Genomic DNA, 25,189 nt, shown 5'->3' on the forward strand with positions numbered 1-25,189 from the left:
GAAATTATATTCTTAAGGTAGTCTAGAACTAACCATATTACACACTGACTGATCTTTTCTTTTAAGCTAATATTTAGAGTACCAGATCATTTTGATTCAGTCCTATGTAAGAATTTGGACTTCACTGTCTGTATGAATGATCTATAAACAGTAATACCTCTGTTCCATATCATAGGGTCAAGAGAAATATGGATTATTAAATGTAACAAAAATTACTGAAAATGGGAAAAAGGTTCGGTAAGTACACAGATCATTAATGTTCTCACATTTCATCTGATTGATATAAATAAAAACTGAATATAATTATATTCTAGTAGAAGTGATTAACAGGTTCAAAGAATTTCAAATGTGTTTTCTAATATGATGGATATAAGATTGTCAGGAAGTAGAGGAAAATTTTTCTTTGTCTTGACCTATTTCTAAAGGTAAGATTAAATTCAGAGGTGATAAGGCGGAGGATTCTGAGCAGGCATTAGCTTTATTAAAATTTTTTTCAATAAGTAATAAATGCACATGGCAAAATACAAACATACACAAAACATGTGGTCAGAAGTCAGTGACCAGCCATCAGTTTCCCTCCCCAGAGGTAACCAGTTATGTCTAGTGAGGTGTACTGTCTTCCTCCAGAGATAGAAAACAGATACATTTACATGTGCATAGATTAATTTTTTTAACACAGTCTTTTAACAGTTTATCTTGGAGATGGTGCATTTCATTGCATGTACAGCTGACACATAGTTTTTAACTGCTGCATAGTTGTATGTTGTATGGCTGCATCATAGTTTATTTAACTGTTATTTATTTGCAAGTGTGTCTATTGGTAGACATTTAGGATGTTTCCATTTTTTGCTATTACAAACAGTATTACCCTCAGTGTCTTGCACGGTTCATTTTGCAAGTATGTAGATATGCCTGTAGAACATATTTTATGAAAGTGGAATTGCTAGGCCATATGCAGTTGGACATTTTCATACAATTCCAAATTGTGCCCTAAGGCCCTCAGTCAGTTCCAACCTCAGGAGCCTTGGATTTCTCCATGCCTTTGTCCATTCAGTACGTTGTCAAACTCTTTGATCTTTGCTAATAGAGATTCGAGAGAAAATGGTGTTTTTACTTGCGTTCCTTTTTAGTGGGGTAGAGTACCACAAGCCATTTTTATTTCTTTTTTGTTGTTGTCCTCGAATTATCAGTTTATACCCTTTGTCTCTTTTTCTGTTGGGTTGTTGGTTTTTTTTGGTTAATAAATTAAGGAAATTAACTCTTTGTAAGGTAAGTTCCATTTTCCCCAGTTTTAAAAAACCGCTGAAATGCTAGGGTTTTATAGCCAAAGTGAGATCAGTCTGTTGTTTAAGAAAGAGTTTAAAATTTACATGTAGTTGAGTTTTTTAGATTTGCTTTAATTGAACTTTGTCAGATTTTGGTACTTGGAAGTTTTTCTTTTAAGTGCTTTGAAATAGCTTTACAAATACTGCAATTACCTGTTCCTGAAGCTGTTCCTTGGTAGAAGTCATGTGAATTGGATCTTTTTTTCTTTTCTCCCTTTTGGGCATATGTAGTGCAGGTAGGTCTTTGGCCACTTTCCCTGTTTTCATTGCTGTCATTTTTCCTGTGATAATTAGTTTTTTAGATTTTCTACTTACTTTGGAATGCTTTTTGGAATACTTCTCCTAAGAATATCATCCATTTCATTATATTCAAATTTATTTATATAGAGCTGAGCACAGTGGTATTTTAATTTCCTGTATTTTAGTGTTTATCAAACATTTTGTTCTGAGGACCTCTTTAAACTCTTAAAAATTATTGGTTAGTGCAAAGAACTTTTGTCTATATAGTTTATCTAGAATTATTTACTGTAAAAAATTAAAACTGAGAAATTTTAAGAATCTCTGTTAACTCTTTTAAAACTAATAACCTGTTACATGTTAACATGAATAACATCTTTTATGAAGAAAACCCCCTGTATTTTCTCATGCCGGAAACTTCCATGAGAAGCGTGGCATTGTTTTATGTTTTCAGAAATCTTTACTATTTGGCTTAATGGAAGACACCTGGATTCTCATCTCTGCTTGCAGTCGGTCTGTTGCAACATATTATTTTGGTTGAAGTATATAAAGAAAATGCTCCTTTACATAGATAAAGTTGGAAAAGGGAGGAATATTTTAATAGCCTTCTCAGATAATTGTGCGTATTTTTCTGCTACACCAAAACGCCAAAAATGTTAGTTGCAATGAAGATTCTGAAAAACTCTCCTTGAACTTTTAGTACAGTTACATTAAAATCCATGGGCCTGTGTTGCATTGTGAATGAATCTTTACCTATGCATAATTTTGTAGCATCTTGTAGGTAATTTGGAAAATACTGGTTTACTAAGTTTGCCGATTTTTCAAATGTTGGCACATTTTATTTTACAATATCAAAGAATCATAAATCATTAATATCATCATCAAAGTCACTAAGTTTTAGAATATTGTCAGCCTCACAGTGGCAGATGTGCCAAGTTTTCCAGAATTCTGCTTTCTGTTTGAAAGCTTTGTTATTGTGAACATATACTATCATTTATTTTCCTTGAAATGAAAGGCTCACTTCATTTATTTTTGAGATAATGTCTACCTGCCAAGTAGTCAAGTCTAAATAATCAGTGTATCCGTCAGTTGTTTGTTCAGGAAAAAATTGGTTCCATGAAAAAGGTGTGACTAATTCTACCTGCAACTCAATATTTGGATACTGTCATTCATTCAGTATCCAAATATTCAATATTTGTTCTGAGATACACATTCTACATTTTTTTTTATTTTGAAAATTAAACTCAAAAAGTTTATTTAAAGTGGAAATACATATATATATATTTTAAAGTGGGAATATAGTTTAGCATTTTTCAGCATAGAGAAGTTAGATATTATCTAAAGAAATATAAGATGGAATATAAAATAAATTTACCAATGAAAATAAATCCTTCCAAAATATCTTGAGGTCCACACAAAACAAAATAATAAAATAAAATGAAAATATAATAAAATGATGACAGAACAGATACCAAACATATGTGTCGTATCAGTATAAATAAATGTAAATGCACTATATTCATTCGTTGAAAGAAAAAGGTGCTCAGACTGGAACACAAAGCAAAACCCAGTTCAATATTACATACAAAAGAGACATCTGAAAAACGATTCAGAAAAGTTAAAACAAATAACACATATCAAAGGCATAAAAAAGTAAAGCAGGAATAGGGATCTTAATAGCAGACAGGTTCAACTCAGGGAGAAGGCACTAAGCATCTTTAAAATGATAAAGCACTGTGGATCAATCCACAGTGAAGATCTCATCATTAGAAATAGCCATTCACTGAGTAAGTGATGTTAATGACCATAAGCAAAACAACAGGAAATAAAAGGAAAAATAGAGATTCAGTAGGAGTAAACTTTATTTCACTTTTCAAGTTCAAGTGGACATAAAAAGTCGTAAAATAATCAAGTAGGTCAAATTGGTAGATATTAAATTCTACATTCTGAATATGGAGAATAAACCTTCTTTTGAGTGCCTATAAAGTTTTCACGAAACTGGCCATATGTTTGGCTGTAAGGCGAGCCTTAATAAATTCCTGTGGAAGATACATTTGACGTTCGTTTTAGCCTGCCAGCAATTAAATTGCCTTATAACGTAAACACTGGTTACCTCTGGAGAGGCGGTTGAAGGAGAAGAAAGGGGGCCTTTTTCTGTATACATTTCTACGTTCAGAGTTTTGATATAGTTTGTGTGTTGATTCTGTAATTTAGGAAAGATTTTTTGAAAGCCTCATTTTAGTAGTAGTAACCTTAGTTATCAACCAGCATGTAATTTATACGATCTACCGCTTACCTGGTATAGCCTTATTAAGGGAAGGAAGATAACTAAGAGATATAAAACAATCTGTATCTACAGAGAATTACGTAAGATGAGCATGTTTGTCGAATTTTTAATTGTGAATAAGAATTCTTGCCAAATGCAGTGTGCAGTTCATGTGACTCTAAATTAGTGTCCTTGATCACAGATGTGCTGGATTACCCCCATGTGCACATAGTTAGGTGTGTGGTTATTCTGATAACTTACATCTCTCCTTGACCTCATTAGTTTTGGGACCATAAAATGATTGTAATTTCCATTAGAATTATATCCCCAGTAAAAACAATTGGAATGTCAGTATGATTGTACATTGTGGACAACATTGATAACAGCTAAGTAGGTTTTAAGTTTTTAAATTTGGGGGGGAAAACTGGATACGGAGCTTTAATTGGCCGTCTTTATCATTACAGAAAGAACTGGTTGTCTTCTTGGGCCGTGTTGCAGGGTTCATCTTTACTGTTTACCAAAACTCAAGGAAGTAGCACAAGTTGGGCAAGTATTTCTTTTCTTTGGAGGCTTTCTACATTTAAATTACGTGGAAGGTGTTGCACCTGAACTTCACAAAGTATTCCAGAGTCCTCCCAGCTACCGCTAGCTTGCAAATAACAGTAAATGAGGTTTTCTTAGTTAAAGATGCATTTTGACTCACAAGAGAAAGAAAAGGGCTACTTAGAAAAGTCTGACTCATATTGTTAAAACCAACCAATTATATTTTATGCATTGAACTGAAAGGTGACCTTACTACTTGGGCATTAGAGAACATATATTTCTTGGTCTGTTTTCAGGATGCCAAAGCTTTCCTGTGTCTGTGACTTGGCTCTTTCAGATATTTAGTCAGAAAATAAGCAGTCATGTGACAAGCCCCACCTTGAATTGTGATCTGACCCTTGGATACTAGTCAGGTTTCCATGTCTATATATGACATCAGCCAGCTTTGAGAAGAAAAAGAAATGTCACCATTACCTGTGGGACTTTGAAGCTTTTTGTATATTTGAGTGTTTACTATCGCTACTCCTTGGTTATTTGTAACACAAATACCAAAAATTATAATTTGTGACCTATCATAATAGCTAACATTTTTTGAATGCTGAAAATATATTAGGTACTGTTCTAAGTGTAGAGGATGGTATATATATTATCCTCTTAACTCTGGGAGAGTACTGTTTATCATTCCCTCTCCCCCTGTTGGAGATGAGAAAATGAAGTATAAAACAGTTCAGTGCCTCGCTCAAGGTCTTACAGCTACTAAGTGACAGATCTGGGTACCATTTTGGCTCCAGAGTCCATGCTCTGGGTATTTCCAAAAAGGTTTTAAAATGAAATTAATCTAATGTTTTTAGTCTGCTTTATATCCTGCCTTAACCAGTGTTTCTTACACTTACGGAGTTGATTTAAAATTAACAGGACCTATGGACTTTACGTTTGATAAAAGAGAAATCCATGTGTAAAATTCAAGCAAATTTTAGTCCTCTGCGTTTACAGTGCAGCCATGTAACATTGTTCTGAGCCAGGAGTGCCACAGAGCGTATTAGTCCTCAAATACTCTGCTATGGCAACCCCCCAGATCTGCTGGATTGAGCATGAATGTGAACTTTCTGGAATGTTTCTTCTCTTTTGCTTCACTGATGCTTTGATTTGCTCTCTGGTCAGCCAGTACAGTGGAACTGACCTGTGATATGCTTTCCAGATTAAGACTGAAATTTTTGTTTGACTTGTCTTAAAGTAAATTGATAATTATTTCTCCTTTTTCCCCTGAGGTGAAGCATATGATACTTTTTTGTTTATATTAATGCATTTCTAGAAGAAGATGCAGTTATTTCTTCTTCCTACTTGTGGCTCAACTTTTATTTGACACTGAGTGAAGTGAATGAAAGAAAAGGAATGGAGAAGCAATTAGAGATTAAAATAACAAAAAAGTTCCTGAAGAAAGCTGGATAATGGTCATTTATTTGATAATTACTGACCCCTAAAGATTGAAGGTTGTGGTATATACAGATAAAGCAAGTACATAGATCATTGTGGTAAGTGAGGCATCGTTGAGGTAGGCAGATATGCATGTGATTTAAAGAAAATGAAATTAAAAAAAAAATTGAAGATGTTAAGTGAATACCCTGGCACAGAACCATTAGTACAGTCTGGTTGCATTTTATGAAGGTCTCTTGGGGACCTTACATAATTCAGAACTCATGATTAAAACTAACGCCGACAGAGGGTGTGGGGTATTTCTGTTTATCAGCTGAAGTTGTGTTATAGCATTACCATGTGGTAATAGCAGAAGCGTAGCCTAAAATTCACTGAGCTAGCCAATTTTGAAATTGAAGAATTCTTAATGGAGTTTTAACTTTAGAGATTCACTCTTTGAATTTTTGCCTTTAAATGAAATTTTATTAATATGTTGTTAATAATACGGTACATTATGGTAATCATTTCAGGTTGGTATAATTAAATAAAACATAGTCACACGGTGTTTTATAGTCTTAAAAACTAAACAGATATGATAAAATGCTTGGCTGTACAGTCAATTCTTAATTTTTATTTTATGGCTAATTAAAAAATCTCAGACTGCCTTGCTTTTTCTTCCCATATGTAACACATATTAAGGGAACGAAAACTAATTTAAGTGGCCTAAGTAAAAGCTAGTAAGATTATTCAAATAAAAAGCATGTAAGTGTGTGTAATATATTTTGGCATATACAACACTCATGAATATTAAAAACTGATGAAATATGCAAGATGCTTCTTAATTAACCCAGTAATTAGGATTGTTCAAAAAGGGTTTGAAAGAATCCTAGCTTTATTTCCCTGCTCGGTCACCAGCTAGATCTTCCGTAGGTAAAATGTTACCCTGTTTATACAGTGAAATCACACCTAACCTGAGGCTAACACATAAGCCCAAAGGACAAAAATCACCTGTAGTGAAAATTTCCCTTGAGTGTCTCTCGGGAAGATGCTGTGAGAAGTCAGTCTCTCGCAGAGCCAGTTTTTTCCTTTGATGTTAGAAGAGATTGCTTTTCCTTCAGTTGGGTTCAGATGGTTTGTTCCGGGGCCATGCTGGAGAAGTATGGTTCTTTACAGATTAGTGTCACACTTGGTGCAAAAACCTATACCGAGATCCCCTGGAAGAAACAGCCAGTTCAGATCTTCCAGTTTACTCCAGGGCATGTACTCATCGACGGGACGCTGAGTAAATCCATCCATACATTGGAAGCTCTGTTTTTAGAAAACCATTCATGCTTCGTGTTTATTTTTGGTTTCACGGGTAGTAAAAACTGAGTAAATGAAATGCGCATATGCCACACGCAGCCCCGCTGTAAGATGATTTTACACCAGTGCTGTACCATCCAGAAGCCACCGAGCCTTTCCTTCTCCTCGGGATAGGTAGACGCCACTTGTTTTCCGGAAAATATTAGTTATCTCCCGGGTTGTTGTATCAGTAACTTAAATTATACTTTCTCTTTTCTTACTTCCTTCACCTCATTTGTTCAGCAGACATAAAAGCCTGCTCTGTTCTGGGCCTGGTGTTAGGCTTCGGGGTTCAGAAGTGAGTGACCCCCGTCTTCAGAGCTTACACTGTAACAGGGGGACCAGCACGTGCACAGTCACAAGACGACACGACATACACTGTGTTCACTGCAGATTTAAATACTCATATTCCTTGAGTATTTCAAAAGTCACCCCACAGATATTGGTAGTTGTTCAAATTCATTTATACGATGCTTTCAAATTTCTAAAAACAGTGGCTTCTTTGGACCAGATAATACTTTGTTGTGGGGACTGTCTTATGCATTGGGGGGTTCAGCAGGTAACAGCAGCACCCCACCTCCAACTGAAAGTGTCTCCAGACATTGCCAGATGTTCCCAAGTGGCAGAATCGCCTCTGGTTGAGCTCCACTGTCCTAGAGGACGGGGAGGGCAAGCTGGGTGGCAGGGCCTCTCCCGAGAGAGGACGCGGACAGGGACCAGAGGACAGGGACCAGAAGACAAGGCCCGCAGGCCATAGGAGGGGCTCAGGGACTCCTCTGCATTCCCCCAAGGCTTCCATTGTGAGTATACGGGAGAACAAGTTAGCTTAAAGTAAGTTGTATAAAGCATTCATCTTAAAAATAAAACATGAATTTATAGAATAAATTCAGAAGTCAGAAAATACTCTGAGATAAATTCTAGGGCCTTTGAAAAATATTTTGGAGATGCAGCTTGGCCTGTGTTACCTGCTTACGGAGTCCTGTTTTTGTCCTCTCTGGTTCCGTTATGGTTTTCTCTTGTACGTCATTTTGCCATTGTGCACTGTAATGACATCGTCATTTTCTTCCCTTTTCCCATCAAGTCATTCTGCCGGCAGGGCTCAGTCTCTGAGCTCCTGCTCTCGCTGCTTTCTTCTTGGACAAACTCTGTCAGCCGCCGGCCTGCTGTCGCATATGTAAAATCTGCTCCCGTGTCCGCTGTCACTGTATGTTTTCTTGTTGCATGTCCTTTGCCACGGTCGTTCTGTTTTCTTTGCCATGAATGTATTGGAGCGATGATTACAGTAGAGAAAAGCAGGACTAGATTTTGAGAAATAATGGGTAACAAACCCGAAATTTTGCCAACCACATTGAAGCATTTTTATAGCATTCCATGTTATGTGATTGTATTGATATTTGTATTTGGTTGCTATAACTTATTTGGTTGGCTACTTATATCTTACCTTATAGTTAACTATCTACAGAACATGTCATGATGACAAGTTAAATTAAGTTGATTTCTATCATTTTGTTAAATGTGTCCATTTAAGTTTTGTGACTTTTGAGATATATCAAATTTGCTCAGAAAGTTATCTGTGCCCATCATAGCTTTATGATTAATTACATGTCTTTTGAATGACAAAAGGTACTAAGGAAGGCAAAGGCTTTGTAGAATTGTTGAAATTTTTGTTGTGAATTTTATTATGATGCCACTAATAAAATTCCATGAAATACCCTAAATTTTGTTTTGATTCCACTAATAAATTCAATATAACATCCTAAGTTTTGTTTAGTTATAACAAGTATATTATTTAAGTCCACACTGAAAAGATGAAGTAAACGGGAACAGATGAAGTCAAACCGTTTTTTAAATGTGAAACTACGAAGTAGTCATTAATGTTATGAATAGCGGTAAGTTATCACAGGATTGGGGGGTAAGATCCATTTCCAATGACAAACATAATTTGAAAATATTTTAGCAAATGAAATTTCCTGTAACAAATCTTTATGACCTTAAAGATTACAATTCATCAGCTCTTAAAGATTTTAAAACCCCCAAACCCTACACTAACATAGGAATTCTATTTTCTATTCTCAGTTAACAGACTAAACAGAAATTTAAGTTATGATGGCAAGATACAGAGTAGGTCTATATTTAACATAAATTTTCTGATATTTTCTAATCTTTTCCTTGTCTGGTTAACAAAATATAATAGTTAAGTGCTGCTTCTTCTCAAACCACCCATGTCAACTGTTTTCCTCTTCTGTTCACGGTTCCTCATTAAATTGCTGAGGCTTTAGAGCACCTGGCTCTAGTTTTTATTTCTAACAAAGGCTGAATAGAAGAACATGGGGCTTAGGATGTTGTTTTTACAAGTTATTGTTAGTTGTTGACAACATAAATAGTTGATAAGAAAATAACCCTTGAAAGCACGAAATCAGGTTTAGAGAATATTTATTAGGTGGAAAAGAACTTGTTTTTCTGCCAGATATTATTTATACGTATATAAGAATATCGCCTTTTGAACACATCATTTTACCTAGTCATAGATATTTAGAATAAATTCCAAAATATAGAATTGTTGAGCCAAAGGATACATGTCTTTATAAATTTGTAAATACCGTATGAGCAGCTTTTCTTCTCTAGGAGTTCTGATCTATATCCTGCTTGCAAATGAGGGCCTGTTACTCTGTAGCCTCACCAATGCAGTTTTTCATCGAACTTTTTTTGTTGTTTTTGCACTAATGGGTGAAAAAAGATTTTACTATGGCTTTATTTTGTATTTTTCTTATAATGATGGAGGTTGAGCCATTTTGTTTCCTTTTCTATGAACTATATATAATCATGTCTTACATTTTTCAATTTCAATTTAAAGTAGGAATTGTTATTTTATAATACGAAAAGAGAAGAGGAATTTGAGGTGACCACCTTTTTGATTTATTGTTAACAATATAAAATTGGCCGTATTCTTTTTGGATACACACATGTACATGAATATAACATAAAGGTTTTTCCTTTTTTCTAAAACGAAGTTTGGGAGTAATCAGTCCAAACCAGAGTTCACGGTGGACCTTAAGGGGGCAACGATTGAGATGGCTTCAAAGGATAAATCCAGCAAAAAGAATGTATTTGAGGTAATAAATTATTCTCTGAGTATAATCCACATTCTTAACCATAGTAGCTTCATGTTCTGTTTTGAGTTATTTCGGGAAATGCTCTTTCAGTGTGACTAGTTGAGGCAAAGTTAGTCATTAAGTTACTTTGATTCATAATTTAAGGAAAAAAGCTGGTGTAAAGATCTGGCTTCATTTGCAGAAGTCACTGGATCTCCGAAGATGTATTACAAGCCTTTGTTCCACAAGTCGTGCCTTTCCCCAGCAACAATAAAAGGGTGTGGTTCCCTTTGCCTACCAAATCTAATATTAAAAAACAAATTAAAACTTTCCTATTTGCCATTAAAAGCCCTCCGCGGTAATGCACGATCCTGTATCAGTTACTTATTGCTGCCTAACAGACCATCCCCAAACTTAGTAGCCTGAGGAAAGAACCGTTTTGCTTGTTTGGTTTGGCCTGTGCAGAGCTGAATGGTTCTTCTGGTCGCACCTGGGTCCAGTCACCCGGCTTCAGTCATCCAGTGGCCTGACTGGGGCTGGACGGTCTAGTTCCCCCCTCCGGGTTGGTGCCAGCTGTTGGCTGGGCTCCCGGTCACCATCTCTCCTCCTCAAGGAGGTGACCCCAGGCTTCTTCACATGTCAGCGTTCCGGGGGGGCCAGAGTGGGAGCCGCAAGGCTTCTTGGGGACCAGATGTAAGAGCCAAACAGCAGTGTGTTCTGTGGCTTAAAGCACGGCCCCCCCGCTGGTGGAGGGGCAGCAACACTGCACAGGGCTGCATATGCAGAGGGCAGAGGGCGCTCGGACTGTCTTTGCAAAGAATCTCTCCTGTCTCAGGGCTTTCCTACTTGTCGTCTAGGCAGATTAGAACAGTTGATATTTCCCAAGTGGAACCCGGGTTTTCCTGTCTTGATGGTTTTCGCTCCTGATGGATCTGCCTTTAATACCAACGGTTGCTAGTCTCTCCTTGTCAAATGTTCCCTCTCTTCCAAGACCCACAAGAAACATTACCATAGCACAGATGCTGCTGCTCTGTGCTTTTAATGTAGCGCTTGTTCTCATGCACCTGGGGCTTTCCTCATCTGTAAATTATTCCCCCGCTAGATTATTAAAAAAATTTTCTTTGCAAGCAAAGAGACTGCATGCTTTTCCTTACTTTTACAAAGTGAGACCCTCTAACAGTATCTTGGCCCACTTTCTAGAAGAAATGCAGGAAAGGAAGTCACTGTTACCTGAGGTAGCCTTGTTTCATTCCAGAATGAAGAAGGTCCCATGGTCAAATAAATTTGGGAGAAAGTATATATTTTATTCCTCTGTTAGGAAGTCACGGTGCACCCTGGAATAGCAAAACTCTGAGAAGTCTTGAAGGATAGAGTCTTGTTTAGCTCTTTTCAATCTAGCACTTCCCAAATTAACATCACATAATGAGTTCTTTATTTTTTTGAGGAATGCCTTTTAAAACATTACTTCAGGAGCTGTTTGAGGAATGTATCTCAGAATGTTGTTTGGGAAACATTGCCATATGTTCCTCTAGGAAAAAAGAAAATCAGACACTTACCAAACAGAAAATAGAAGGAATGATTTCTATAAATACCTCAAAATTCTTCCTCAGTCAGGTGTGAGAAACTTTGAACCCAGGAGATCATACATAAATGGGTTATTGCGTTCATGTAGAATCATATATCGTGTCCTTACTTTAGTTAGTTCATGATTTTACAATTTAGTGATGTTTCTGTCCAGAAGGCTTGTGATGTATAATTTCCTATTAAATAGTCAATATTGAAAGTCTAACTCTTGTATATTCTCTTTCTCTATATATTTTTTGTTATTAACCAGAGAGAGAAATTCTCAAACTTATGTTAAAATATTATAGATTTTATTTCTTAACAAATTATGTTTCAATTCTCATTTAAAATGCACAGCGTAGGTACTTGAACTTATTTTTTAATGATAAAGTATTCTAGATTCCAGCAAGTTTTATGTTGTTTGTGTGACGGAGTTTGGGATCCTAAATTATTAGATTTTCATTGAGAATTTACTGTGAGAAAAACGTCATGTTTTATAAAATTATCCAGCTGGTATTCTTTTATACTAAAATAAAAGATAATTCCATCACTGTGGAGTACTGTAACCTTTCCACCATTAATATGATATATGGCATCCAATCTTCTGGTGGTTTTGTAGACTTTGAATTAAATGTATTTATTTACTTCATTGAAAGCACTAACCGTGCTTTTTTTTTTTTTCCTTCTTATCTCTAAAGCTGAAAACCCGTCAAGGGACCGAACTGCTGATTCAGTCTGATAATGATGCTGTTATCAATGAGTGGTTTAAAGTTCTTAGTAGCACTATCAGTAATCAGGTATGTGTTTGACTCAGGTAAATGTTTTTTTAACTTTAGAGCTGCTTCTCTTGTTTTGTTTTTTGGCTTTCTAACTGGTTATTATATATCTAGTTTCCAATTTATATTAAAAAATACTTTTAAAAAATACATATTTTGAAAGAGGTAGGAAAGACAGTGATTAGTTTAGCAATTCCCAGGGGCTGATGAGTGATTTAACATTGGCATTTATAGGATTTTGCCACCAGTAGATTTCACATAACTTTCACATGAGGCATTGGTTCAAAAAGAAAATAGCTCAGGAGGTAGGGACGGTCTAACTGTGCCTAGTATGTAGTATTTATTCATGGAGTGAATGCTTTGGAAATCATCCTATTTGGTGGAAACAGATCCTGAGCAAAATGGTGAGATGCATGAAGCTGTCGTCTTGTCATTTGTACTTTTTCTTTCCTAGTGACCTTTCTACTCAGAGTACCCTCATGTTCCTGGAAAATTTCTTCTCATGTGTATTACAACCAAAAAGAACCTCGCATTTATATTCTGAAGCTGTGTTTGTAAGAGCAGTGATAACCAACCAGAAGCTGTACTTTCTTAGGCTGTACTCTTACCCCTTCACCATATGGGGACATGGTTCCTGATTAAGGATCATGTATCAGTGACAGAAGTGAAATGAAAGTGAATACTTACGGGAGTATGTAATACAGGTTTTAAACTAAATGGAGACAAAAAAAGTTTGGGAATCACTGGCTTTAGTGGAGATGGAGATGTCTTTCAGAGACTTTATAGGTGACGCTTCATTATTAATAAGGTTTGTGATTGTATCAAGGTGTTCTCCTTCTGTGAGTCTCAGTTTTTCTACTTAAAAAAAATAGAGAGATTGCACTGGATTGTCTCCAAGTATCCTTTTAAGCTCCAAAATTTTATGATTCACCCAGTTCAAATCACCCAGATTTGGAATCTGAGTATTCTTTAACTCTTCCGCCTCCAACTTTTACCTCTTCTAGCAAATTATTTACCAATCTAGATGTGAATTCTTCCTTTGCAGTTTGTAATACTGTGTGATGTTTCTGAACCTTGTCCCTTTCTTTCCATTTATTCCTGAAACCATGGGCAGGCCTTTAAATGTTGATATTAAGAGTAACCTCCTAAACAGTTTTCCTTATTTCATCTCATCCCCCACCAATGCATTGTTAATGCCACTACTGTATGAAACTTCCTGATGTCACTTTTATAATCCTCCCCTGCACAGAAACCTTACGTGACTCCTATTAGAATTCAGCAACCTGAGCCCAGTCTTTTCAAATGTACCTTCTCCTCTACCCAGTACGGACTTGCAGGTCTAGTCACTGTAATGTGCTCGCTACCCCTTGAAAGCAAGGGTGGCCGCGTCCATCTCACACACATGTGAGTGCCTTACGCACTGGGGTATAGCAGCGTGCAACCGGATGCTCACCTAATGCGTGGAGCTTACAGTCAAAGACAGAAGGTTACTGAGGACAGACAACTGAACAGTTCATATAATGAACTATAAAAACCCTGATTAAGTAGGGGCTAATCTAGTGTAGGGATCAAGGGAGGCCTTGCAGAGAAAGTGGCTTTTTAAATTAAGGCCTAAGGGTTCAGGGAATAAGCCAACTGAAAAGAGAGGAACATATAATTGACTCTAAAAATTTTAAATGTGTACTGTTTACAAAGTGGCAAAAGATACTGAGGGCAAAGAGATGGGCAAGATTACAAAACTTTATCAAGAGACATTGACAGAAACTTAAATGAGAAGTATGTCCATGGATTAAAAAATTCAATTATGTAAAGATATAATATTCTTCCAAATGGCTTATAAATTTGTAGGTTTGAGATTTTTGAATCTCATTCAAAATCCCAGTAGGTTTTCTGGGGCAACTTGACAAACTTATTCTAAAATTCATATAGAAATGCAAAGGGCTAAGAATATGCAAGACACCTTTGAAGAAGACTTGCTGTAGCATATGTCAGGCAGGACCTTATAAAGCTGTGTATCCATAATGGGATAGATATACAGACCTGTGGAACAGAATAAGGAGCCTGGAGACAGACCCACGTACCTTTGGACACTCTGTGCCAGGTAGAGCACGTGCTGGGTCAGCTGGATGTCTGAGAAGATGGAGCCTTTCCTTACACTGTGCACAAAAATAAACTCTGGGTGGAGAGAGGACCTCAGAGTAAAAGGCAGAGCAGTGTTTTTAGCTTTGAGAATTCAGTCTGCTTTTTAACTTGTAAAAGTGACCGTAGTTAGGCTGTAAATGAGTTCTAGGATTTCTTTCAATTCCTGATATCCGTAGGTCTGTGAGTAATGAGTGATGTCAATTAACTTGACACAAAGTGCAATTTTAAAAGATTGTTGGTGTGAAGCAGTTAAGGTACCATTGCTAGTTAGCTTTATCTGTCCTATCATCAACAATGTACCATCATCCTGTTCTATCACCACAGATTATATAGCCCAACCTTTTAACTGTTATTACTTGTCGCTTGATCAAAATGTGGCAAGATAGCATCACCATCAGTACAAGCGCATTATCCTTGTGAATTATCAATAATTTTTTCTTTATCGAAATTCAGTTAATGCCATCATTGGGGGTAGGGGGAAGAGTATTTTTAAAGATTTATCAAATAGCTAAATCATATATCGTATATACTAATTGGTTCCCTAAAATCATTTGGAAGAGTTGACTACTGATCATTCTGAGAATTACATCTAAAGTAATAGCAAAAGTAATATGTGTTTGGAAAATCTCTAACCAACAGACAGTAGAACCCGATGAAGCGATTGAGGAGGACGTACCAGATTCACCAGGAATAGAAAAGCACGATAAAGAAAAGGACCATAAGGATCTGAAGAAATCGCGTTGTAAGTTTTCTTTCCCGGTGTTGCTAGTGGTTTGAGTGAGCTTTTTCTCTTAGCAAAGGTTTAGAGTAAATATATGAAAGCTGAGTGGACTCTCCAGTGTTGCAAGACTTCTAAGATTCAGGAGTTGCGGTCTCAGTGGTTCAGTGTTCTCTCTCCTCGTTAACTCATAATCTTTTTTTTTTTTTTTTTTGCGGTACTCGGGCCTCTCACTGTTGTGGCCTCTCCTGTTGCGGAGCACAGGCTCCGGATGTGCAGGCTCAGTGGCCATGGCTCACGGGCCCAGCCGCTCCGTGGCATGTGGGATCTTCCCGGACCGGGGCACGAACCCGCGTCCCCTGCATCGGCAGGCGGACTCCCAACCACTGCGCCACCAGGGAAGCCCAACTCATCATCACTTTTCAGCCTAATCGTATGCACCCCGATGGAATCACATTAATTTTAAGATGTTATGATACCCTTGCAAGAGAAAAAAAATGCGCACAACAGAATGCGCTTGTGTTGAGGCCTCTAGGAAGCTGAACTTCATTGATTGGAAAATATATAATTACTGTTTAAGATTCTAGATAGACCCTTAGACATTAAGAAGTCAGAAGTCACGGGGTATGTACCATAGTTCCCTGTTGGATGCCAGGCAGCCGCCTCTAGACTGGGCTATGTCTGTGCATTTAATCTCCAGACCACATATTATGTTACAGGACCAGAGAAACGCCAGCGGTTGTAAGGATTGCATTTTCTTTTCTTTCCTTTTTTTTGGCCACTCCATGCCGCATGAGGCATCTTAGATGGAACCCGTGCCCCCTGCAGTGGAAGCACGGGAGTCCTAACCACGGGACCGCCAGGGAAGTCCCAAGGATTGCATTTTCTAACACAGGCCTCTTGTGAATTATGTGCTTTAAATAGGCCATTACCCGTGACTTGAACCTGCTTAAATCTATTTTAACAAATCCACATTTAACTGAGAAATTTTTGGTCTTCACATTAACTGAATGGTTAGAAAATCAGTTCTCCTTTTTTTCTCCCACATTCTTATGAAGTTTAGGCCTGTTACTGACACTGTCACTGTATAATAGTGTAAACCACGAAACTTTTATTGTTTTAATTCTTTACTAATATATTGTTTGTGCTCTCAACTTTCTTCAAATATGGTTATTTTCAAGAAATTTACTTCCTGAATTTTTATTATTGTAACCCAAAGATAAATCAGGTCTGCAGGCCATGTGGAAATCCAGGTGGTCCCATCCTTAGCTCGGAGTAGAGATAGTTATGATGAGTCTTAGCTTGAAGTACAAATAGTTGTGATGGATATTTATACATATATATCCCCTGACTCCTAGTTCAGTGAGTATGGGGAAGGGTAGGGATTTTGTTTATGTTTTATGGGTTGGTTACTTTATTTTTTGCTGGTCATTTTACCGTCTAAACCTGATGGAGAGTCCAAGACTGTATCATTTGTGAAATAATGAATATAAATTAGAATGACTTACAAATGTCTTGGCACATATACTAAAGAAGGCACAGTTTGCGGTCAGTGTTTAGTGATAAAAATGAAATGTTTCATTTGGTTTGTCACTTTGAAATTGTGTTAGTGTTTGATTCTTCATGTGTTACTCTTAAACCGTATTAAAGTTAGAAAAACTGAATTTATATACTGTGATTTTTTATATATGAGATTAATATGTTTTGAGTACTAGGTGGAAAAATTTTCATCAAAAAAGCCTTTATTTTATAAAATGCTTAATATCTATCTGTCTTAAGCCACGAAAGTATCTAGCATAGATTCTTCAGAACAGAAAAAAACCAAGAAAAACTTAAAGAAATTTCTTACACGACGCCCCACTTTGCAAGCTGTTCGTGAAAAAGGTTATATTAAAGGTAGGTAGAAATGATGTTTATAATAATGAACTTTGGCCTAAATCGGAAGTAAGACATTTTACATTAAAAGCTGAAAATTTTCCAAACAGTAAAAATGTCTCATTCTTTATTCATAAAGTTATCAGGTTCAGTGATTAAAATACATTTGAGTAATTAAAATTGATTTTTTAATGCACATGAAGAGTTTATTTTAACTAAAGCATCAAACAGACATAAATACCAAATTAGCTTTTTAGAAACCCTGTACCAGAGGAGCTACATGGATGTGATGGGGTGGCGTGGGAGATTTTCAGAATGACAGATTTTTAGTTTTGAGATGCACAGATCAGAAGAAATTTCAGGTAATCACTAGCTGTAGAAAGAAAAGATAATGTACAATTTTATTCTTGATGGTTTGCCTTCAGTTCTCATTTAAGGTAATTTTAAAATTAGGATAAAGTGTTTTTTTCTAACTAATTTTTACATTTTATTTTCATGTATAAGAACCATAATGTACTAACAGAATATTTTCTTAATAGGAAAGTATTCTTTAAAATCACATATACTTGTATATATATACCTTTAGTTTTTACAAGCATGTTTAATTCCAAAGATAAAATTTTCTAACACATGACTCAAAACAGAGACATTTGTTCATAATAAAACTATAGGAAAAGGTAACATAATTTATACCATATATATTAGAGCTGTCTTTGATTATGAAGTTTCTAACAAAGACCATTGCAGAAACATCTGTTATGCAAAGCATCTAGATTAAAATACACAAATGAGTTTCATTAAAAAGCTATTTAAAACTTCTAGGAAGAGTTCAGCTAATTAAGTGATTCAGATTAGCAGCCTTAAAGAGTTAAGGGTAAGCAGGCACCCCCAGATGATGCACGTGAATTTAGCATGTTGAGCTTAGAACCTTCAAAAAAGCCTCACAAATAAATGGATAGAAACTGCTGCTCATTCTTCGTCAGACCTTTTCAATGAGAAATACAAACTTGCCACTTTCTGATGTTGTTCATCCACTTCAAATACTGTATTTTATTTGTTTTCCTGAATATTTAGCACTAATGTGGAATTTCAAAACTGTTGGGTTGAAAGATTACTAGAACGGACTTTGATATATTTTGTGAAATCAGATGTTGGCACACGATGGGCATGTGTTTTTTTTTTTGTTTTTTTGAATTTTATTTTATTTTTTTATACAGCAGGTTTTTATTAGTTATCCATTTTATACATATTAGTGTATATATGTCAATCCCAATCTGATGGGCATGTGTTTTTTTTTTTTTTTTTTGCGGTACGCGGGCCTGTCACTGCTGTGGCCTCTCACGTTGCGGAGCACAGGCTCCGGACGCGCAGGCTCAGCGGCCATGGCTCACGGGCCCAGCCGCTCCGCGGCATGTGGGATCCTCTCGGACTGGGGCACGAACCCGTGTCCCCTGCATCGGCAGGCGGACTCCCAACCACTGCGCCACCAGGGAAGCCCAGATGGGCACGTTTTAATAGTTTAAAAAATATTTGAGTATTTGCTAAGTGGTGGACTTGAGCCTCAGTGCTGGGAATAACTATTGGCATTCAAGAATGAGAGGGTCCCTGCCCGCATGAAACTTCTATAAAGATGAGAGACAGACAAGGTAATTTAGAATAATGGTGACTTACCTGAAGAATCTGACATAGTGATAAAACAGAGAGTGACTGGAATTGGGCTGCCTTAGGATGGTCAGAGGGTTCTTAAAAGGAGGTGGCATTTTAGCTGAGACCAGGAGTGGTGAGAAGGAGCTCCCTTTGGGGGAAGGTTGATCTCCGCACAGGAGGGGAAGGTAAGAAGGGAGCCAGGCAGGAATGAAGGAGGGTGTTCTTGGAGCTTGGAGTCGGAAGAGGTAGGCGAGTGCAGATCAGACAGGCGTGCGTTGTGGTGAAAGTGTCTGCATGCAGGGGTATCTTCTGTTGCACTGTGAATCATTTAGCCATTTTGTGAACTAAAGTTTAGCAAGGTGACTCATTTCTTGACATCTCTTTCAGATCAGGTATTTGGAGCCAATCTTGCTAATCTGTGTCAGAGAGAGAATGGCACCGTGCCAAAATTTGTGAAATTGTGCATTGAACATGTTGAGCAATATGGTAAGAAAATGAATTTTTTTTAAAGTTAAGCACACCACCCATTGTTTTGCCATCAAAATCTCTAGGATTTTTATGATTTTGAGTGTTGCAACCAAAAGTTCTTTATAGTCATAAGTTGTCAAGAAAAGCATCTTTTTTGCAAAAAAACATTTTTTTTGCATTGTTTCAAATTAAGGCCTTTGCAGTCATCTATTGCATGTTCAGTACTTAGGGTTGATTCAGCGTATGGTATTCCTTGAAGCCATTGGGAGTTGTTGGCATTTGCTTAAAATGGACGTGGTGATTGTGAAACTGTGTTTATTAAGAAATGATCCAGCAGTGTAAGAGACAGGAGGAGATAGTGTTTACTTACTAAGGGGAAGTTTCTTCTGTTTATAATAAAAATGAGATGACATTCCCAAACTGCTAAATCAACTCTAAAGTGTGCAAATAGACAAATCCTCTTTATGTCATTTCCTGTACTTCTGAAGACTTAAACTAATTTCTGTTTTGGTTAATTTTAACATGTTTATAATATTTATACTAGCTTTTAAAATAACAGTATCTTGACTGCAGTCCCATTAACTTATATCAGTATATCATCAAAAATATCTTGTGTAATTAAAATATTTGCATAAAATGTAATTTCTGCTAGTCACAGGTCTCTGACTCTCAGCCTGACAATAGAGACGCCATGCTCCTTGGCTTTACTGGAACTTAAATGAGTAGCACATTAGATAGTGTTAAGTGTGTGCATCATTATCATTTAATGAATATATGAATTTTTGGGCTTCATTGCGTGAATTTCAAATGATTCTGTTTCATATGTAAAAGAAATTAATAACTATCAAATTATCTGTTCTTATAGAACCATTATTTTAGCTGCTGGCTTGTATTAAGTTTATTTATTACAAGCACTTAATATGACAAGCACTTTGATTCAGAGAGCACCTTAATATGTACATTTACACTCTCAAGTGACGTGCCGAGAAACGGGTGGGCTGATTTTGTCTACTGGCTTCCTTTACTCTTTGAATTATCTTCAGGTGTTTGCCGAAGTTTATCTTAAATTGCTAGTGTTTCAAGTTTGAGATGATTTCCTTGAGATGGTGATCCACGGTCTGCATGATAAAGTAGACTTGTTGCTGTTTACCAGACGATGCAGAGCGAATCCCCACCCCCCTCTCACTGCCAAGCATCTATAAAAAGCCATTTAGAGGAAAAGAGTAATTTTATTTTAGGCTAATGTTAATAAATAAGAATTCTAAAACATGAAAGCATCTTTAGAAGACGCCAACAAGAACTTTAAACATAAAATTATTGTTATTTGTCTCTTAGGGTTGGATGTTGATGGGATTTATAGAGTTAGTGGCAACCTTGCAGTGATCCAGAAGCTGAGGTTTACAGTCAATCATGGTAAGATCATGTATTGTTATATACAGAATAAATAACTCACAACTGTTAGAATTGGTTTAAAATAATTTCAGAAACTTTCCCGTTCCTACTGTTTTCCAGATGAGAAATTGGACTTGAAGGATAGTAAATGGGAAGATATTCATGTCATCACTGGAGCACTGAAAATGTTTTTTCGAGAATTACCAGAACCTCTCTTTACATTTAATCATTTTAATGATTTTGTTAATGCAATTAGTAAGTATGTAATTAACTCCACTCGGTTTTTTCCCTAGATGTTGAAAACCCTCTGTAGCTGCTACAACACTGCTTGATATTTTAAACAAGTTTTTTCAAAGGATTGTTTTACTCCAGAAATTTTAAATGTAACCACCAGGTGTCACTGTGTATTACCAAATACCAGGTTCCAAAATAATGTCACTGCTTTCAGTTTCATGCAAAATCTCCAGTCATTGTCTTTTTTCAGAACAAGAACCAAGACAGCGTGTCTCTGCTGTGAAGGATCTAATCAAACAGTTGCCAAAGCCTAATCAGGACACAATGCAGACTCTGTTTAGACATCTCAAAAGGTAAGAGTCTCACCACAAAAGAGAAGGCATAATTAGGGGGAAAAAGAAGGTCGGAGAAGTGCACAGGTATGAGATGTGGTGTAGGACCCCCGGGGCCAGGGCCACGCAGACCTAGGTTCAGAGCCCCGCTGTGCTGCTCGCCTGTTTGTAACATGAGAAAGATGACTTCTCTGAGCCCCAGTTCCTCGTAGGTAAAACGGTTCGGTATAAAGAATACATTGAAGTAGATTTCATGTGTGAAGCATTTATATAATGCCTAGCACGTAGTAAGTGTTCAGAAATTGTTGCTAAAAGTTAATTATGATGAAGATGAGATTGGTTAAGTGAGGAATATTCAGTTACCTTGAAGTCAAGGTAATTAGGTCTAAGTTACTACATAGTCACTCTGAAACTTCTGATACAAAGAACACGAGATTACTAAAATAAGTGATCACAGTATGAGAGATTTTTTTAAAAAATAGCATAAAATGAGTAAAATTCAAAGTTTAATCTCTGTGCCCTAATGATATTTTCCCCGTCACCCTAGCGGAGGAATCATTGTTACCTGAATTGTAATAGGTATTCAAGTCTATGTCTTATTTTTAAAACTAAGCTGAAATATCACACATTTAAAGTTTGTGAGAGTATGTATACCTTTCAGCTGTGTTTATGCAAAAGAAAGCTTTACGTGCTATTCAGACTGAATTCTATTTGGTTAAATAGTTTATATGTACCTTAGGAAAATGAGCATTATTTCTCTTTTCTAAATGCAAGCTGTTTATAATATTTTTTGAAGAATTTCCCCTATTTAAAAATTTTCTCTTTTAACTAAAATTTTTGTTTTTCCTCTTAGAGTGATAGAAAACGGAGAGAAAAACAGAATGACGTATCAGAGTATAGCAATTGTGTTCGGTCCTACTCTGTTAAAGCCAGAGAAGGAGACTGGCAACATAGCAGTTCATACCGTCTACCAGAATCAGATTGTAGAGTTAATTCTTCTCGAGGTAAATTCCATCTTCGGACGTTGACTCTTACTGAAGAGAACCTGTGGAATAGAAGCCGGATTTCATCAGATTCCAAGTCCTTACACCTGATGTATTTTATGTTTGGACCAAGTAGTGACTCTTTGATTTTGCACTTTTCTGAGGGACCGGAAGGGAATGGGAGAGTCCAGATGTGTGATAGGCCCTCATATTTGCTGCTCTGTTGCAAGTTGATAGAACTGTGTGTACGTTTGAATTAATTTTATCCTGAATGTTTGCATTTCATACTCTGAATTCCAGTAAAAATCAAAACTTGCGATTCTAACCAGTCATATACACTGGATAATTCGGTAAGAATACTACATTTTTTCTCCTCAAACTGGATGACGTAGAATTTCTTCTCATGATTCAATAGGTTGATCACTCGATAGAACAATACTTACTATCACCTATTTTGAAAACGCTCCTGGGCATTTTAAACAAAATGAAGTATATCTGTTTTGAAACCTGTGTTGTTTTTTTTCGGGGTTTCTGCATGCAGTGGCAGCCTGATTGCTAGGACCCATTATAACCCAGATGCGATCCCTCGATGAAGGCTTGCTGTCTTCACGGAGTAGCACAGCAGCATACTAACAGCACTTAAAACACTGTGATATACTGGAGTTTAATTTAGCATAAGCCGGTTCAGGGTATTTTGGGGCTGTCTGTGCTACACTGACTTGTAGCTAACAGTCCTAATCTACCTAGTGCCATACTGAGTTCTTGGTATGATCCTGTGGAAACCAATGTTGTTTGATGTAAATACAGGCTAAAGACTCACTGTCCTTTAGCTTATGTATATAATTGTGTTATATAGTCTCAGAGTACATTCTAACCTCTCATTTCTAATCACGATATTGGTAATTCTCCGTGAATATTAGGGTTCCTCCAGAAATAGGCCGTTATTTGAGAAAGTTAACTGTGTGCACTTTTAGATTTTAATTACATTTACAGGCAAATCACTGTAATGCAAATGGTACTGGAACAATGCTGAATAGACTTGCTAAATGGTAAATGCACTACAAGAGGAACCTTTTAGATTATTTAATATGTACAGAATACATTAGAAAAAATTTATTACAGAATTCTAACTGCAGTATGAATAGTGGAAACCCATATGTAAATTAGAGGGAAGTCAGATCGAAAATGACATTGCTAAATTTGAGAATTTCTTTTTGCATTACTATTGTAGATTGGTTTGTATAATAAAACAGGGTTTGGAAGGTTTTGTTACAGAGAGCATGGTCTGCTGAAGATTTTTTAAAATGTATTTTTCTAGATTAACTGCTGTATATGAAATGTCTAATCCGAATAAAGAAAACTATAAGAGGTTTAGAGATTTTTCCATTGGAAATGTGTATTTTGGTTTATAATTTTGTTTTGTTTTTGCATTTACTGGCACACTCTTATAGAATACCTCATTTTTAAAAAATCAACTGAATCCAGTACTTCCTGTGGCAAATGTTTTCCTCGTTTCACACCTTTTGTGTTCCCTGCCATGCCAGTGCCTCTGCCACCCACCCCTCCCACCCCCTCCCACCCCCTCCCACCCCTTCCATCCCCTCCCACCTCCTCCCACCCCTTCCATCCCCTCCCACCCCCTCCCATCCCTCCACTCTTTATTTTTTCATCAATATTTGAAAGTGAATGATTTGTAACCAAGATTCTTTTTCTTAGGGTTGCATCTATAATTTACAGATTACTTTTCTTGGGGACAAATATTTTTTGTATGACCTGCGTAAAAACCTCTCACCTGAGTTTTGTGGTGAAAATGTTGTTTGTTGTTGTGATCTTGTTAAATTGATAACAAACCAAGCTACTTGACAGCAATGGGAAAGTATTGTTTTTTGGGTAGGGAGAAAAAGCTCCCAAATGAGAATGTTTGTATTTGCCTAAAGATGTCCTTAACAATATACAGTATGCTTTAGGCCTGGCCTATATAGTGATTGTAATGCCAGGAAAACAATTAGACTCAAATCAGTGATGTTCTTTCTCTTGGTAGTTATGACATATCAAAGATTAAAATTGTCCTGTGTTTCTTGTTTCCAAGTACACCTGTGTGTATGTGAAGTCTTGAATGTTTTAATAGTCCACAGCTAATCAGCTTATTGTAATATTGTATGTATAATGAGATCAATGTCTTGTGTTTTCATCCTTTGTGAATTAAAAATTCTCACTTGTTTTCTTGTCATAACAAAACCAGTAATATTTTTCTGTCTTGACAGCTTGATTTTTAGTAGAAAATATATTAAAGGCTGAAATAAATTGTCAGTGGAATTTCATTTACTAATAGGCGTTCCTTCAGAATGTCATTAAAAAAAGTAGTTGGAAATTGAAAGGAAAAAGTATATTCAAGTATGTTGTTATAATCCAATAGAAGTAAAATACTTATTTAAATGTTACAGCAGTAAGAAATTTTACCTTTTACTCTAGAAAAATTATGAAATATTTCTTGGAAGACGATGTTACCTTTTAGATAGAGGCAAATGTATAGATTTTTGTTTTTCTTATGTGAAAAGTACAGATGGAATAATTCAGCCGCACTTCGGGCCTAGGCAGTTGTGTTATATACACGTATGCACATATATGTGTATGTGAATGTGTGTGTGTATGTGTCATTGCTTACATACAAATGAAAACTCATCAATAATAATCATGGCAGATACCTGGAGACCTTTGTACTATTTTAGTTTTATCCTATGGTTCTTTGTAAGCCTGTAATAATAGATATTAAGATAGCAGTGAGAGGAAATTTTTCCTAGTTCGTGGGAGAGGCTTCTAATTAAATGTTTAAAGTAAACAT

At 36.4% G+C, this 25,189-nt stretch overlaps 1 protein-coding gene across 1 annotated transcript in view; it reads left to right on the forward strand.

The window, feature by feature from the left end:
- ARHGAP12 (Rho GTPase activating protein 12) overlaps positions 1–24,651 on the forward strand; it is a 110,066-nt gene extending 85,415 nt beyond the window's left edge. Inside the window, exons 9-20 of the mRNA XM_082648279.1 lie at positions 176–237; positions 4,293–4,374; positions 8,207–8,329; positions 10,137–10,238; positions 12,479–12,577; positions 15,338–15,440; positions 17,196–17,312; positions 19,326–19,424; positions 20,742–20,819; positions 20,919–21,053; positions 21,283–21,385; positions 22,218–24,651. Of these exons, the coding sequence (XP_082504405.1) occupies positions 176–237; positions 4,293–4,374; positions 8,207–8,329; positions 10,137–10,238; positions 12,479–12,577; positions 15,338–15,440; positions 17,196–17,312; positions 19,326–19,424; positions 20,742–20,819; positions 20,919–21,053; positions 21,283–21,385; positions 22,218–22,392 (1,278 nt within the window). The 3' untranslated portion in view covers positions 22,393–24,651. The remainder of the gene's footprint in view (positions 1–175; positions 238–4,292; positions 4,375–8,206; positions 8,330–10,136; positions 10,239–12,478; positions 12,578–15,337; positions 15,441–17,195; positions 17,313–19,325; positions 19,425–20,741; positions 20,820–20,918; positions 21,054–21,282; positions 21,386–22,217) is intronic.
- The last annotated feature ends 538 nt before the right edge of the window (positions 24,652–25,189 follow it).

This window comes from Grampus griseus, assembly GCF_964374135.1.
Source record: "Grampus griseus genome assembly, chromosome: 2".
Lineage (NCBI taxonomy): Eukaryota > Metazoa > Chordata > Mammalia > Artiodactyla > Delphinidae > Grampus > Grampus griseus.